Source organism: Symsagittifera roscoffensis, chromosome 5 (assembly GCF_963678635.1).
Source record: "Symsagittifera roscoffensis chromosome 5, txSymRosc1.1, whole genome shotgun sequence".
Classification (NCBI taxonomy): domain Eukaryota; kingdom Metazoa; phylum Xenacoelomorpha; order Acoela; family Convolutidae; genus Symsagittifera; species Symsagittifera roscoffensis.
The window spans coordinates 24293012-24310253 of NC_087066.1; the positions used below are offsets into that span (position 1 = coordinate 24293012).

General features: G+C 36.6%; 4 protein-coding genes across 4 annotated transcripts in view; all 4 read right to left on the reverse strand.

The window, feature by feature from the left end:
* Nucleotides 1-17242, reverse strand: part of LOC134847010 (zinc finger protein ubi-d4-like) — a 601556-nt gene that overhangs the window by 475073 nt on the left and 109241 nt on the right. The window lies entirely within an intron of this gene.
* On the reverse strand, nucleotides 6878-8656 carry LOC134845610 (methylmalonate-semialdehyde/malonate-semialdehyde dehydrogenase [acylating], mitochondrial-like). The gene has a single exon (XM_063862593.1). The coding sequence runs from the start codon at nucleotides 8631-8633 to the stop codon at nucleotides 7065-7067; it is 1569 nt and encodes a 522-aa protein (XP_063718663.1). The 5' UTR covers nucleotides 8634-8656; the 3' UTR covers nucleotides 6878-7064.
* Nucleotides 9068-14027, reverse strand: LOC134845609 (sodium/hydrogen exchanger 8-like). Its single transcript, XM_063862592.1, has 4 exons — nucleotides 13460-14027; nucleotides 12488-13244; nucleotides 10462-10633; nucleotides 9068-10138 (listed from the first exon to the last, which is right to left on the reverse strand). Exons 1-4 carry the CDS (start codon nucleotides 13766-13768, stop codon nucleotides 9466-9468), a joined length of 1911 nt encoding a protein of 636 aa, XP_063718662.1. The 5' UTR covers nucleotides 13769-14027; the 3' UTR covers nucleotides 9068-9465.
* LOC134847009 (uncharacterized protein KIAA2013 homolog) overlaps nucleotides 14130-17242 on the reverse strand; it is a 112357-nt gene continuing 109244 nt past the window's right edge. Inside the window, exons 8-11 of the mRNA XM_063864491.1 lie at nucleotides 17115-17183; nucleotides 16359-16948; nucleotides 16109-16123; nucleotides 14130-14703 (exon numbers count right to left, since the gene is read on the reverse strand). Of these exons, the coding sequence (XP_063720561.1) occupies nucleotides 14265-14703; nucleotides 16109-16123; nucleotides 16359-16948; nucleotides 17115-17183 (1113 nt within the window). The 3' untranslated portion in view covers nucleotides 14130-14264. The remainder of the gene's footprint in view (nucleotides 14704-16108; nucleotides 16124-16358; nucleotides 16949-17114; nucleotides 17184-17242) is intronic.

Here is a 17242-nt window from a genome sequence, read left to right on the forward strand (position 1 = left end):
AAATAGGCTATAGCAATAAAAACAGCTCGCCCTTAAAGTTATGCAACATGCACTGACTTGCGATATAATTAAAAAATTGCGTTACAAATTTTTGAAAAGAAAAAATAGAAGTCTTTTTTTTTAATCAAAAAGTTCAGCTGAAAAAAAAAATTAGAATACTCCATCTACTAAAGTCAGACCTTTGTCTTGGACGATATTCATAAACAGCCTTAAAACGCTAGGAGAATTAATGCTCATACATCAACTAAGGCAAAAACTTGGGTCGACCTTTTTGAAGCCGACAACCAATCTGTAGACATCAATCTGTAGACATAAATGCTCTCGCCTGTTTCACGAAAACAAGCGAGAGCATTTAAAACAATTCGTGCTGATAACTATGCAATTTAAGTTGGCCTCAGATTAACTAAAACATTGCATTATCAGATTTTGAATTGATAAATGAATAAGGAAGTCTTTTTTTTTCATAAAAGATAAGCTGAAAAAAAAAGATTGAAAAAAAATCGAAAAAACGATCTACACAAATTTCAGACCTATGTCTCGGACATGTTCATAAAAAGCCTTAAAACATGGTAAATCATTCACCGAGCGGCGACTAAGGCGAAAAAACTACATAAGTTGACTGCGATACAATTAAAACATTGCCTCACAAGACATTGAATAGAAAACAAAAGCCCTTTCTTTGAAAATTGAGATTAATCTATCTACATAAATTTCAGATCTTTGTCCCGGACGATCTTCAGTTTTAACGAAACTTGAAAATATTGACTGAATGGCAACTATGGTAAAAAAAAACTTCGGTTGACCCTCGTTAAATCCAAAACAAAGACATCAGAAACATCCAAGCTATAAAACGTTTCTTGAAGTAATTGTTTTACTCTCTAACCCTCCGGAACAGGTAAGAGCATCGGAAGCAATTAGCTCTTAAAACAGCTCAGCTTATGTTGACTTCTGATTAATTAAAATTTCTGGTTAGAAAGTACGAAACATGCAACAGCCATAAAAGCAATTCACTCTTGAAACTCTTCAATAGAAATTGATTGCGATACAATTCAAACATTGCCTAACAACATTTTGAATTAAAAAAATTGAAAGTTTCAAAAAAAAAATCATAAACAGCTTTAACCAGCACTGAGAATTAAAGACCGAATGGCAACTGAGGCAAAAAAAAATTTGAGTTGACCCTCGTGAAGACAAAAACGACGACATCAAAAACATTAAAGCTACAAATTTTATTGAAGTAATCAATTTTTTTCCTATCCCGGCAATAGCATTCGAAAAAAGTTCGCACTTAAATAATGCGTAGCTGAAGGAACCAATTGATAAGAGTCGAAAAAAATCCATCAAAAATGGCCATAAGAATAATCAAGAATGGCTAAGTGGCAAATAGGACGAAAAAAATTAGTTCGACCCTCGTCGAGCCAAAAACTAAATTGCAGACACAAACAGTTTTCGAGCTACAACTTTTTGTTATGTTTAGTTTTTATGATTTATTCTTCTCTAAATAGACATAAGCATTACAACAATCCGCCCCTCAAAATGCAAAACTTGAGTTGACAACTGATGTAATAAAAACTTTGCAACACAAAATACTCAAGAGAAAAAGAAGGAACCTGAAAAATTAACTCGAACAAAGTCGAAAAAACTTTTCTACGGAAATTTTATACTTTCGTATCCGATTTTATGTATGATGATTAAAAACAGCCTTGAAAAGCAAGGAGAACAGCCAGCAAGGAGAAGAGCATTTTTCAATTATAGCTTACATAACCTAAATTTGAAAAAGAACCGCTTCAAAAGCTTACCAGATAATATCAATTGCAATTGAAAACAAAGGAAGTGAGCGGATAAAAAATTGTAGGAACAAAACAAATCCGCAAAAAAATCAACATTTATTCCAATCGAAACGTTTAAAAAAACTAATCACTACCTCAAGCGTTTTGAGAAGTAGTTTAGCTTGATTTTTTTTTGAAAAAATGAGCCTGTCAACCTTTGAGTATGTCAGAATTGAGCATATCGGCAGTTATTGTACAGCAGTTATTTACAGGAAAAAAAACAAGTTCCCGAAAACAAGTCACTCGCTCTCGCAAGTAATATCAGCACGCTAATTACAAACAAACTAAGGATTTCAACACAGCTCCATCGATGCACGGTATCTGATTGAGATGAACAAGAATTTTGATTACAGCTAAAATTATTCAAGTTCAGTAGTGATAACTTAATTTGCCCTCGAAAAAAATGCTGAAAAAATAATGACCTTGCGGAAAGATAATTCAGATATTTTCTTAAGCATTGTAATATATGATATAGCTTAAACGTGAAAAATTCTTTCGTTAAACATGCAAAATTATTATGCTTTAACATGGGAGATAGCTGTCACACGCATTTATTTATAGTATAGAAGTGTGATAGCTCATTTGAAAGTTCGCGGATAACATTTACGCCTTGAGCCTAATCTTAGAGCAAGATTTCGTTATACAGGGGCGGATTTAGGGGGCGGGCTGAAATTTTTGGTAAAAATTTTCCAAAAAATGCCTAAAAACGCTACTTTTGGGCTGTTTTTTTTTATGTTGCGAGCGGCACAGAAATTTAGACCAAAACAGGGTCTTTTTAATGCTTTGGTAGAGCTTTCAAAAACCTTTTGGAAAATCTGTCTCCCCTCGAGAAAATCCTAGATCCACCCCATGGTGTGTTCTTTTGAAAATCGTCAAAACTAGCCACCAATACTCTAGATAGAAAAACAGTGCTATCCAGTGAAAATATACCAGATATAAAACGTTGGCTGCAAAATGTCATCAACTGAATGAACGTTTTCATTAACTTGGGTTGGAACAAACTTGACTCGTTATATAACACTACGCTTGCTAGCGCGAATGTGTAAATAGTCTGGAAGAAAGAAGGTTGGGACGCTGATCACTTCACCAGCGAAAAAAGGTTGAAAGTTTTTTCTAATTTAGTTTCCCAATGACATGGCTCTGACAGCACCCAAATACAGGGTGGGAATTTCCAAAATTGAGAAATTTGTTCAAATTAAAATTTCTATAACATTTTGAAAGATCTTGAAAATTGCCAAATCTCGTCAGCTAAAAATTTTAGTAAATCATATATGGAGGCCAGAATTGCAACACCTGGGAATCCCTGACAGCATCCTAATATAGGGTTGCTAATTTCAAACTTCGGTAAAAAAACACTGCATTGAAACTGGAAAATCGAAAAAAAACTCTCAACCATTACAATATACGAAATAATTTAAAGGTGATTAAATCCTTTTGTTAAGCATGCAAAATTAATAGGTGGAAGAATCTTAAACATGGCGAGATATTGAAGCCCGCATTCAAATTTACAATAGATAATAGATAGATGAAAAAACAGGTACACAGATAGTCAGACCGACCTAATTTGACCTCGAAAAATATAGCAGAAAAATTAATGACCTTGCGGAAAGTACATCGAAATTTTTTAAGCATTCGAAAATTGCTGTCACACGCATTTAAATATAGTATAGAAGTGTGATAGCTCATTCGAAAGTTCGCAGATAACATTTACGCCTTTTGCCTTTACTCTCTGAGCAAGATAAGCGTGTTACAGGGGCGGATTTAGGGGCGGGAGGGGGGCATTTGCGGCGGATTCTTTTGGTAAAACTTTTCCACCAAAGGACTAAAAACGCTATTTTTGGGCTGTTTTTTTTTAATTTTGCATAGGGCACAGAAATTTTGGCCAAAACAGTGTCTTTTAAGTGCTTTGGTAGAGCTTTCGAAAACTTTTTGAAATCTACCTCCCCTCGAGAAAATCCTTAGTGTCCAACTACAACGTTGAGAAAGTCAAATTTTGAGAAAATTCAACCAAAAATTTTCTAAAAAAAATTTTTGTAATAAAAAAAATGTCACATCTCGAAAACTACTAAAGTTTTAGAAATCTTGTTTGAAGACAATATTCGCAATCTTTGACAGCACACAACTACAGGGTTGTGTATTTCACTTTTTTGAATTATTTTGTAATTGAGTTTTCTGAAAATTTCTGAAAAAATCACAAAAGTCGGCTTATCTCTTAAACTAAAGAGACTTGGACATTTTAAATTGGAGGTCGAAATCGTAACCCATGAGAGTACTCTGGCAGCCCCCAACTAAAAGTTAGGAATTTCAAATTTTGAACAAAACAATAATTAAAATTTCCTGGAAAATTTTTGAAAAAACCACAAAAAAACGTCATATCTGGAAAATACAAGTTTTTAAACTGCCATACTTGGAGCCAAAGTTCGCAACTCTTGAGGTTAACCTGAGAGCGCCTCAGTTTTTTATATCCAATTTCTCTGAAAAGTTTTGAAAAATCATAAAAAATGTCATATCTCGAAAACTAAAAGGATTTGACAAGTGAGATTTGGAGTCAAGATTCGCAACCCCTGAGAGTACCCTGACAGCACCCAACTACAGGGTGAGAATTTCAAAAATTGACAAATTATTTTTAAATTAATTTTCTAGAAAATTTTGTAATATCTCGAAAATTGCCGTATCTCGTAAGCTAAAAGGATTTGGTTATTTATTTATGGAGGCCAGAATCGCAACACCTCGTGAATTCTTGACAGCATCCCAATATAGGGTTGCTGACTTCAAACTTGGTAAAAAACACAGCATTGAAACTGGAAAATCGAAAAAAAACTCTCAACCATTACAATATACGAAATAACTTAAACGTGATTAAATTCTTTTCTTAAGCATGCAAAATTAATACGTGGAAAAAACCTTAAGCATGGCGAGATAGTCACGCCCGCGTTTAAATATATTATAGACTAGAAATAGATAGATAATAGATATATGAAAAAGCAGTTATACAGACAGACAGATTCAATATGACCTCGAAAAAAAAATGCTGAAAAATTAATGACCTTGCGGAAAGTTCGTCGAAAAAAACTTCTTAAGCATTGCAATATATGATTATATGATATAGCTTAAACGTGAAAAAATTTTTCCATTAAACATGCAAAATTATTATGCTTAAACATGGGACATAGCTGTCACACGCATTTTAATATAGTATAGAAGTGTGATAGCTCATTTGAAAGTTCGCGGATATCATTTACGTCTTGAGCCTAATCTTAGAGCAAGATAGCGTTATACAGGGGCGGATTTAGGGGGCGTGCTGAAATTTTTGGTAAAAATTTTCCAAAAAATGCCTAAAAAAGCTACTTTTGGGCTGTTTTTTTTTAATTTTGCGAGCGGCACAGAAATTTTGACCAAAACAGGGTCTTTTTAATGCTTTGGCAGAGCTTTCAAAAACTTTTTGAAATCTACCTCCCCTCGAAAAAATCCATACAGTGTCGAACTACAACGTTGAGAAAGTCAAATTTTGAGAAAATTCAACCATAAATTTTCTAAAAAAAATTTTTGTAATCAAAAAAAGGTTACATCTCGAAAACTACCAAAGTTTTAGCAATCTTATTTGAAGACAATATTCGCAATCTTTGACAGCACACAACTACAGAGTTGTGTATTTCACTTTTTTGAATTATTTTGTAATTGAGTTTTCTGAAAATTTCTGAAAAAATCATAAACATCGTCTTATCTCTTAAGCTAAAGAGACTTCGACATTTTAAATTGGAGGTCGAAATCGTAACCCATGAAATTACTCTGGCAGCCCCCAACTAAAGGTTAGAAATTTCAAATTTTGAAAAAAAAATAATAATTTAAATTTCATGAAAAATTTTTGAAAAAAACCACAAAAAAACGTCATATCTGGAAAATACAAGTTTTTAAACTGCCATATTTGGAGCCAAAAATTGCAACTCTTGAGATTAACCTGACAGAGCCTCAGTTTCTTATATCCAGTTTCTCTGAAAAGTTTTGAAAAATCATAAAAAATGTCATCTCGAAAACTACAAGGATTTGACAAGTGAGAATTGGAGTCAAGATTCGCAACCCCTGAGAGTTCCCTGACAGCACCCAACTACAGAGTTGACAAATTTTTTTTAAATTAATTTTCTTGAAAATTTTGTAATAGCTCGAATATTGCCGTATCTGGTAAGCTAAAAGGATTTGGTTATTCATTTATGGAGGCCAGAATCGCAACACCTGGTGAATTCTTGACAGCATCCCAATATAGGGTTGCTAATTTCAAACTTGGTAAAAAAACACAGCATTGAAACTGCAAAATCGAAAAAAAAACTCTCAACCATTACAATATACGAAATAACTTAAACGTGATTAAATTCTTTTGTTAAGCATGCAAAATTAATACGTGGAAAAAACCTTAAACATGGCGAGATAGTGAAGCCCGCGTTTAAATTTATTATGAACTAGAAATAGATAGATGAAAAAGCAGGTATACAGACAGACAGACTTAATATGACCTCGAAAAAAAATTGCTGAAAAATTAATCACCTTGCGGAAAGTTCATCGAAAAAAACCTTCTTAAGCATTGCAATATATGATATAGCTTAAGCGTGAAAAAATTCTTCCATTAATCATGCAAAATTATTATGCTTAAACATGGGACATAGCTGTCACACGCATTTTAATATAGTATAGATATAGATAGATAGATAGATTACAATCTGCTGACCCAATCGGAAGCAGCAAACTATAATTTTGATTTTCAGATGCAGGTCACTTATAGCTAAATGTAGACGCTTATTGAAATTTTGAACTGATGTATCAAAATTTTGAACGAAATCTGTATACTGATTTCTCAATCGGCGATCTTGTATCGTCCAGAGAACTTAGGTTATTGTCTCATAAAATTAAATTGGTTAAGAACTTGCATAATTATATCGGTAAAACAGGCTGTCAGTGCGTGTGCGTTTTTTTTCAAACTAAGACACGCACTTTTCAGCCGTGCAAATTTGCCCTACAGCCTTGTCGGCGCAACCGTAAGGTCAAGGAAAACAAGATTTTCATGATAAATATATTCTCATTTGGCTACAGAAAATAATGTTCCTACGATAAATAATACAAATTAAAATGAGAAGCTACCCGTTGATTCAACATTTGTTCATGTTTTACTACAAAAGCATCCAACTATCATGAATAAATAACGAGTTTAGTTCAGTTTAGTTCGCATTTATTTCAAGTCTTCATTTATCTGTTCACCGGCATAGCCACAGTTGGAGATGACACCGAGTCATTGAACGTCCACTGAGAAACGACAGTCTTCAACTGCGTGTAAAAATTCACTCCATTCTTTCCGTAAAAATTCATGTCACCTCTAAATGAACCTCTCGATCCTGTGAATGAAAACATAGGCAGGGGTACTGGAATTGGAACATTCACTCCGATTTGACCGACGTCGGTATCCATGCAGAACTTTCTCGCAGCCGCCCCACTATTGGTAAAAACTGCAGTACCGTTACCGTATTTATTGCTGTTTACCAATTTTATTGCCTCGTCAAGTGTATCCACTTCCAACACTACAAGAACAGGTCCGAATATTTCCTCTTTGTAGCAAGTCATATTAGGTTTCACGCCAGTAATTATAGTAGGTGCCACAAAATTTCCATCCTCATAACCATCGACCTTGATCTCACGACCATCCAACAAAATTTGGGCGCCTTCCTTTTCACCGCTTGTGATCAAATTTTTGATTTTCTCTTTGGCCTCAGGAGAAATCACAGGTCCAACGTCCGCGTTCGATTCAGCACCGGCGTTGACTTTCAGTTTTTTCGCTTTCTCGACTAGTTCAGGGATCCATTCTTTTGCCTCTCCGACCATCACAGCAGTTGAAAGCGCCATGCAACGCTGACCGGCGGCGCCAAAAGCAGCCCCTATCAACTGATTCAACGTAGTTTCCTTGGTCGCGTCTGGTAGGACGATTCCGTGATTCTTAGCACCCATGTTACTCTGAACTCGCTTTCCGTGCTTCGAACCCTCTTCATAAACATACTCGCCTGCTTGATCTGAACCAACAAATGATATCGCTTTGATATATGGATGAGTGCAAATAAATTTCACAGCATCCCTGGTTCCGTGGATAACGTTCAAACATCCAGGCGGAACACCGGCATCCATTGCCAGTTGAGACAGAAACATCGCAGTGTTTGGAACTCGCTCAGAGGGCTTCAAAATAAAGGTGTTGCCACAAACCAGAGCCACCGGGTACATCCACAAGGGGATCATAGCCGGGAAGTTAAAAGGAGCAATTCCAGCGCATACTCCTAGTGGTACCCTGTAACTGTTGATGTCCATGTCTTTTGAAATTGAGCTCAAAGACTCGCCAAGTTGCAAATTAGTGATTCCACACACATGTTCAACAACCTGTAGACCTCTTATGATATCGCCCTCCGCGTCCGCCAGGGTTTTCCCCTGCTCTCGAGTCAAAATCTTCGCGATTTCCTTCATATTCGACTTGATTAGTGCCTGATATTTGAACATGATTTGTTGTCTGGTCAAAATAGTTTGGTCTTTCCAAGAGTGAAATGCAGTCTGCGCTGATTCCGCAGCCTGCCGCATTTCTTTGTCTGTGCAAATCGGTGTCCTTGCAATGACTTCTTGTGTAGCTGGGTTGTGAACGTCGAAAAACTTGTCTGTTTCAGATTCGATAAATTTACCATTTATCAGTAGTTTGACAGCAGGAGCAGTTGTTGCGAGCCCACGCGAGGCAAAGTTCCTGCCAATAAGGTGTCCAGATTTTGCGAAAGAGAAAAGAGTCATATCTGAAAATATCCAAATTTCTATTCTTTCGAATTCTCTTTATTGCTCCAACCACTTCACGAAGTGGGAAGGAAAGGAACTATGACGTAGCTTTTGTTTTCCGCGCGATTTTGACTAACCTCTCTGGAAAAAAAATGGGAAGAACTTTGTATTCGGGTGTGTTTTAGTTTTTTGTTTTCCACGCAAAATCAGATACCACAAATAACCATCGTGCTCGGTTGAGTTTTATCATCACACGACGTACAAGAGAAAACACTAACTTGAAGAAAAAAACTCTGAGACGTGGTCGGAACATTCTGTCCTACTTGAACAGCAATCGTCTATCCTTGCTTCTTATAAATTTATTCCACCTTAAATTCTCGCTCCCTTTTTTCAAAAACTTGACACCGAGCAGAAAAAAACAAGGCAAATAGAGTAGTATATTTGTGACTAGGGATAAGTGATAAAAGAAATTCTATGATACATTTAAAACATACCAACATTTATACATCAAATTCATGATATACAAGAAGACATCAACATTTCATAATTTCATTGACTTCAAACTTTGCGCAATTGATTGACAAAATTAAATTATTAAGTAGCACCTCAAAATTAGTTAAATTATTTTAGGGAATAGCTTCAAATAGAAAACAAAAGGAACACAAAACACTACTAAAAATCAAAATACTGCAACATTTGACACCTAATAATCTTGGTAAAGTGAAATATTTATATATCTTAGTCTATAAGTAATTTATGAAATTCATAACCTGTACGCAGACTCTTTTTAGAAGCCCCGAAGAACACGAGTTCATGTGATATTATCAAACTGCAGATTTCATATGCAATTTCACATGCGCTCAGTTGATATTTCATCAAGCATCGATTCATTCATTCCATTCGGAACAATGCCATCGTTTCGCATAGACCTTGATGAGCTCGAACCGACCCCTTGAGATTGACCCACCTTTATTGAGTTGTCGTTGGCCAATAGTGTGATGTCATCTTCGGCCGACGAATCGTCGTCGTTCGGTCGCCTGATATTGCTGTACCATTGGTTCGTCAGTTGCTTCATTTTAATTCGCCCAGTTCGGATTTCTTCGCTTGTAAACCGCTTCGTGAAGAATGGTTTGAGATATACCTCGTCTAGTTTGATCAAACCTGTTTTGCGATTCATGTATATGAAGCCCACTTCACCCGGGTTCACAGTATCTTCCGACTCTGTCAGTTCCGAGAACGCCTCGGAGTCGATCGCTTTCCAGTCGTGGGTCTTCACTAAATTCAGATCTTTTCTCTTTGCTCTGTCTGCACGGCGACTGGCCGATCCTCTGCTCTTGCCCTTTCTGCGACTGGGTGCCGGGGATTCCTCGTTGACGTCGCCGACTAGTTTCATCAGAGGCATGGTACATCCGCCTAAGATGAGGGTTGAAAACAGGACAATGATGAGTGTTGTGGTCTTGATGACCTCGTGTTTGTCCTCATCTAAGTCCAGATAGAGAGAAAGTGCGAATGCGATTGCACCCCTAAAATAATATTAACATAAAACTGCGAACCTAAAACTGCATATTTCTCAACACGGCGACAAAAATTCACCAAGAACATCGATCCTTACCGATCTCTTGAAGTAGCTACAAAAACCAATGCTCTATTAATTTAACTATTACACAATGTATACTTTTTATCATGCCACGGGGTTCTATACTTTTTAAATTATGCATGCGAACTGGTCATGAATTGCGAATTGGGGAGAGGGGGGTAAAATTCTCCCAAATGGCACTATAGAGACACGTAATTTTTCAATAACATCACTTAGATTTTAGTCGATGCTAATTGGGTGATAGCTAACCTGAGTCCTGAGAACCACATGATGGTCTGCATCTTGCGAGTGATCTTGTGGTCCCGGAAGAAGTTGAGAAGGAAAGAGATGGGGAACACGTTGACTGCCCTGCTCAGCAGGATCAACAGCAGACTCCACACTATGAGTGCCACCTCCACGCGATGGTGGAACGAGAAAATCGCTTAAGCAACACCACTTGATTTAAAATAAACTGGCTTCAGTTCTACACAACAAAATTACTCCACGACCATTTGAGATCAAATGATTATTTGAATGGCTTAGCTTGAAGGATCTAAAACTTTTTAACACCAGAAAAACAAAAGCGAAACGGAGTTTCGCACCACTAGCTGCGACATAGCGAAAGATCGACCAATATTGCAAATAAGAGCCGAGGGAGTTCTTTCGTTAGTTCAATCACAGAAGAAACTATCATATCAAAACATGCATATAGGACAGTTAACTCTTATCGAAACTGCCAGTCAAAACATAACAAAAAAAACATAGCAAACAGACAGTTGGAAAAGAGTAAATGAACGCAATTTAAGAAAAAACACCGCCTTGTTTTTTGGAAAAATTTCAACTTCCGAATTGAACAGAAAAAACAGATCGTTAAAGTTCTCTTAATTTTTAAAACAATTTATAATTGGCACTTTTTTTTGATAAAATAGACACAATTTGAGAAAATAGGATCAATAGGTAATTTTTTTATTTCTCTGGGAAATCTGAAAGTTTGATTCTCACGTTCGAAACTAGAAGTCAATCACGGTTTTCGTCACTCTTACACATACCAAAAAACATAATAGAGTTTGCCTTCCTTTTAATAAAAGAAATGAGTTGAGCTTGAAATTTAACTAAAAATCAAAACGCGCCTGAACAAACTTTAAGACTGTTCCTGAAAACAAATCATCACGACCTATATAAGAGTCTGAACAACGTTTATCGACTCTTAATAGAAGAACAATACAAAGTCGTATAAATTTAGTGAAATATGCATAATCGACACCACTTCACGTCAAAAAAATGAATGACAAACAAGAAAATGAAAAAAATGCAAAAAGATTTTTAATTTTTTAAAGAAAACCTTTATTGCCAAAGCAGCGCTAAACAAAATTTCCAAAACCAGTTTTATTTTAAAAAAAATCAGGTTTTCTTAGCCTAAAGTCTTAAATAATAGTTAATTTTTCATATACCTAACGTTGCTCGATGGCTTTAATTGCTATTGAACTTAAAGTTAAAAACTGTAAACTTTTTATTTTGACACTGGATGATTTACGCCATTTAGTTAAAATTTGAAACACCTAAACTTAGAAAAATTTTGTTATCCATTACGCGACTTCCAACTCCATCTGTTCGGTTTCAACAAGGAAGCCGAACAAAATATATTTATTTTTGGACAACTGTTCACATCTTCATACCCACAATTTAGACTTCAGGAGTAATGAAGTAATGATAGTTGATAAGTTGCAAAATCCACAAGATGGCATATTGGTGTTGTTACTGCAAAATATGTACGCATCAATTTAAACAAAACATTGAAGAAAAATATAAACATTGTCTCGAAAACTATTGATCACCAAAAAAATTTGATTTCTTCATAAGTAAAATTTCAAAGAAAAAAAGCAAACATAAATCCGATCTGTTCAAAACAACAATATAAAATTAAAAAACTATTAAAAATTTATTGGCTTCTAAAATGATTAGATTATTAGATTTTGAACACTTCCCAGACCTAAATTACAACGTTACGTTATGCAAAATGATTGCCAGTAGACGAGAAAAAAATAACATCGAGGCGAAGCGGAGCTTTGAGCCGCCTACGATTCAATGATTAGAAAATTAGAACTCCCTAATCGCATGCGTAAACCGAATTTATACCAATCAAGATGTCAGGAATTAAGTTAAATACACATCTCTTATGTTTACATGTAAGCCAACAAAATCAACCAAAAAACAATCTATAGAATTGCGAACAAAATAAGGACTTATTTTGCCAAGCTCCGTAAAGGGTGGATTATGAGAAACTAATTTGACTTACCAAGACCTAGATAAGCGAACACGCAGTTTTCGGCCATGAACGACATCGTCCTAAATGCCTGTTGAACTGTGATCTGAGTTACGGGAGACAGGTTAAAATGGGTGTAATGAGACATCGTTATTCCACAGAAAAGGGCTGCCATGATACCCGAAAGATGAATTCCTTCAGCCAAACCATAAGGGAGATACGCGAAGATTAGAATAAAGCCGAACTCTAAAGAGGGCGTATCACTCAAATCAAAGTGTTTCAAAAGCAGCGCGGAAAGTAATCCAAAAGCCCCGCCAAGCATCGCTGATGCAAAAAACATGACTAGGAAATGATTCATTCCAAAAAGCAATAAAGATCCTCCTGACATAGCTGAATAGGGTGCGTGATTCATAAGCAAAATAGTGGTCGTCATCACGATTGCCACCGCGTCATTTAGAACACTTTCTCCAAACACCAACATGTAGAGCACTGGGTCAACGTCGAGAGCCTGAAAAATAGCCAGGGTAGCAACAGGGTCCACAGCTGAGATAAGACTGCCAAAAGCGAAGCTCTCGACTATGGACAATTCGTATACAAGTCCAGCCACACCTAAAATGTACACTCCGGCTCCTATGACCAGAGCGGATATTGCAGTGCCAAAGATAGCCAGTGTGAGTATGGACCCTATGTTTTGGAAGAAGTTTCCTTTGTGTAGCGAGTAGCCAGCCTCGAAAATGATCGGAGGTAAGAAAAGAAGGAAAAAGACAGTCGGGTTGAATGTCTCCGCCTCCTAAACAGGGAAAGAGGTGATAATAAGGAATTCAAACGAAACTGTACACAGAATCATAGAAAAACCAGATTTACGTATTTTTAAATTGTGCTTTCGGCTGGATACAAACGGTGTTCTCATATGACTTTAAATGTCAATATTTGTTTTCAGGCTGCTATTCGAGTTATTATCGAAAAATGCGGTGCATAAAAACGTGAAATGAATTGCGAACTAACTTGCATATCTAGCACATTATTGTTGCTCAGTATCTTCAGCAGCAGTCCGACTACCGCTCCCAGAAATATTACAGCAATAGACTCTGGCAGTACATTCATTTTGAACCGAATCAGAAAGTGCACCAAGAGAATACACATCAGCAGTATTGTGAGGACGAAGAAAATCACCATTGAGTTTATGTGTTCCTCTTCTTGGCTAGTCGGAGGAGGCGGAGCTACTGAAGTCGATGAAAGTGAGGAGAGAATTAAGTCGTTCGTGTTTGAGGCTTTTGAAGCCACGGCTTCGTTGATTGAGTCTAAGTTCGACATTTTTTTTTGCTGGCAACTGTTATTCTTGCACCGTTATTTGCTTAGCACTGAAGTTTTGCACCGAGGAGCTTGGTTGAATTTATGTGGCGTTAAGTTGTGCTTTTAACTCGGATATGGATGTCATATTACTTTGACCTGTATAGATAATTTACTATGAGGTTTTTAGCTGGCGACAGGAAAGCATTGGTAACTGAAATGAGGTCGCAAAATCTAACTTGAATCATAACACGCAATACTTTAGCCTCAACTTTGTTTATTGAATGCTCAAAAGCAAGATACCATATGCTACGGTAATACTCAAATGAAACCACTTTCAAGTCGATTTCCTAATTCATTCATGTCTTTTCTTACAAAGAAGTGATAAAATGGACCAAAAATGATTTCTACAGAGAATTTAACTGTTACTATACAAGTGAAATACGTAATAAATTCAGCATAATAAACAATTTTTTTAATTTAATTTTAAAGTTTCATCCAATATGTTCAGACTCTTTCTTCACTTCGTAAAAGAGCTAGACTTCGAGTACAACGAATGCGTTGAAAACTTCGGGACCGAGTAATTTGATATGAACGAGCTTGCACTTCCTAATTTGGACCCGGACGAGGATCGAACTTCGGATGGGTAGTCGTAAAACGGGTCCACCTTATAACCCCCACCCGAATCTCCCCCAACCCAGTACTCTCTATAGAGTAGAATCACCAGGAACAGGTGAAAGGCGACGATGACGAACGCAACAACAATCCAAAATGTAGTCGGAAGAGCATTGGATCCATTTTTATTCTTGTCTTCGCCTATGTCTTTTGAGACAAATTTGTGTATTGATCTGAAATGTATTGTGCGCTTCAGATCTATAAGGTGTTTTTCCGACTCCGATATGTAGAGAATCGGAGTATGGGGAACTGTCTCGTACACGGGAAACTTCAGAACTCCTGACCTGAAATAATGGAACCTGATCTAAACTACATTTTATGATTGGATAATTTAGATATTTTACCAATGTAAAGTATTTAATATTAACCAATCATGATCCATCTAACTAACAACCCACTTATTTGTAAGTGCTGAAGTTACTTGTAATTTCAGCACCAGAGAGATTTGAATTTAACTTAGAAATTAGTTGGACTCTCCCGAGCACTTCAGCAACCGCAATAAACCAGTATACCCTAGATCTATTGAGCCTAGCAGAGACTAGTTAAACAACCTGAGACTAGATAGTATAAGAGTAAGATTAGGATCGGTATTAGACTAAGAAGTTGCACGAATCTATCCGGCCGAAAATAAGATAGCGTGACGAGCAGACGGTGTACCCTATCCGAAATTACTCTATGAGTTAACCAACTCGGTCCTAACTCAATAACCCTAATCATGATACAGAAGACTTTAATCCAGGATCACAAAATAATGTACATTGATTGCGACTAGTCATGGCAGAATAATTTTCAGACGCTAATCACAAAACGTTTTTAATCTGATATCTAAGTTTGAATGAAAAAAAAATAATGAACTGTATTGAGAATGAAAAAGATGATAGCGCACACTGACTGATCTATCTGTAATTGTACAGTGATAAGAGTACTGTAATTTACATACCATTTCCTAAAACATCAAACAATTAAAATCACCTTTTCCTCAAGAACATAGCCAACTGACAGTTGGAAAAGAGTAATGCACGCAAGGAAACTGAAAAAACACACTGAATTCTTTTTTAAAAAGCTTCAACTTTTGAATTTCGAAGAAAAAAAATAGATGGCCTTTAAAAAACAATCAAGACCTACAAAAGAGTACTCACTAAGTTCAATAAAACAAACATAGCCAACAGACAGTTGGATAAGAGTCATTGAACGTAAGTAAACAAAAAAAATTGGCCTTAAAGCTCGTTTAAATTGTAGAACAATTTCTGATTGACACTTTTTTTTAAAAATCAACCCAATTTGAGAAATTGTTTCGCTGGGAAATCTTGAAGATGAAATTCCACTTTCGCAACTAAAAGTCGATCAAGTTTTTTGTGAACTTTACAATTTCGCTGTTCGATAAGGGAGTTTGCCTTCCTTTTAACATAGGAAATGAACTGAACTTAAAAAGAAATAATGAATCAAACCGCAAAAAATGAATTTAATCCCAAACAAATTTTAAGACTTTTCCTGAAAAAAAAACGAATAACAAAATCATCGCGACCTATATAAGAGTGAACTATGTTCATCGACTCTTAAAAAAGATAATCATTCGTTAGATAAGTTAGATATCCAATCATTTTAAGATGATTCACTTTCAAAGAAAATTGATAGTTGTGTAGATAGATACAACTTGGTTGAATGACATGACATTAACTGCAACTTCACCTGTGCATTCCTTTCCTAGAAATCAGACCACACTTCTATTCGACATGAATCGAAGATATTCTTCTTCACCAGGAAAATTGCCGTTTAACGCACTTTACTTATGCGCAATTGCTCTGACCAACCACCTCCCTAGGGTGGCGAGAAGAAACTTAAGCATAGCGGTGTTTTTATTTCACGTGAAATCAAGTAAAACAGAGCACGCTCCTAGGGTATCCTTTGTCGCATTGATCAACTATCGAGGATAACTAACCCTAGCAGTTGCGGCGAAGTGCACCCTGCGTCACAAGCGTACAAGTGAAATCCAGGGTTGCAGCTCTCACTTGCCAGTGTCAACTCCGCATGTCCATCTGGCAACAGCGAAATACCCAGATTCAGACTACAGTCCTTGTAAGTCACTTGCCTCACAGACATGTTTCTGTGGAAATATGCCGGCTGAGATTTCAAAGCCAAGTGCTCGTCACTGAATTGAAGCGCAAACACCGAAAGAACAACTGCCTCATAGAACCCATTCAACCCTGCTCCAAGGAGCCGCGAACATCCACTTTTCTTCAAGGTCAGCTTCCATAAATCAATGATCTCTTCCAGCTCGTCATATGAGTGTTTGGGCACTACCCACAACTGTGACGCGTCAATATTAGGTATACCATTGAAACACGTGTGCTCAGGGTTGTTGATCAGCTGCTGCAAGCTGGACTTCTGGTCGACTGTAAGGAAATCAGAGGATTGTAGGAGGGGTTCCTCCACTGAGGAGAGAAGGTGGTACAGAGTTTCATTCACGGCTAAGGCGGAAGGCGCATGCGATTCGTGCGAAAGGCCCACGCTGATTCCAGTGCTCCAAATCTAAGCACGAAAAACAATTTGAAGATTTATTTTTAGACTTAAGGTGACTGGCGATTAAGTTCGGGCCATGTTAATTTTTATTTTGGACCTTTTATCGATTGGCATCTTCCAATTTATTGCTTTTTCCAGAAAAAAAGTAGTGAAATCATGAGGCCCTCAGCCTTACCTTATTCCAATGGACTTTGTGTGCGTCAACAATAACCTCCATTCTCTTTACGAGGGCTGTTTCCAAGCTCTGAAAGAATCAGATAACTGATTGAAACATGACTTCCCAGAAAAAAAAGAAATTTCAAA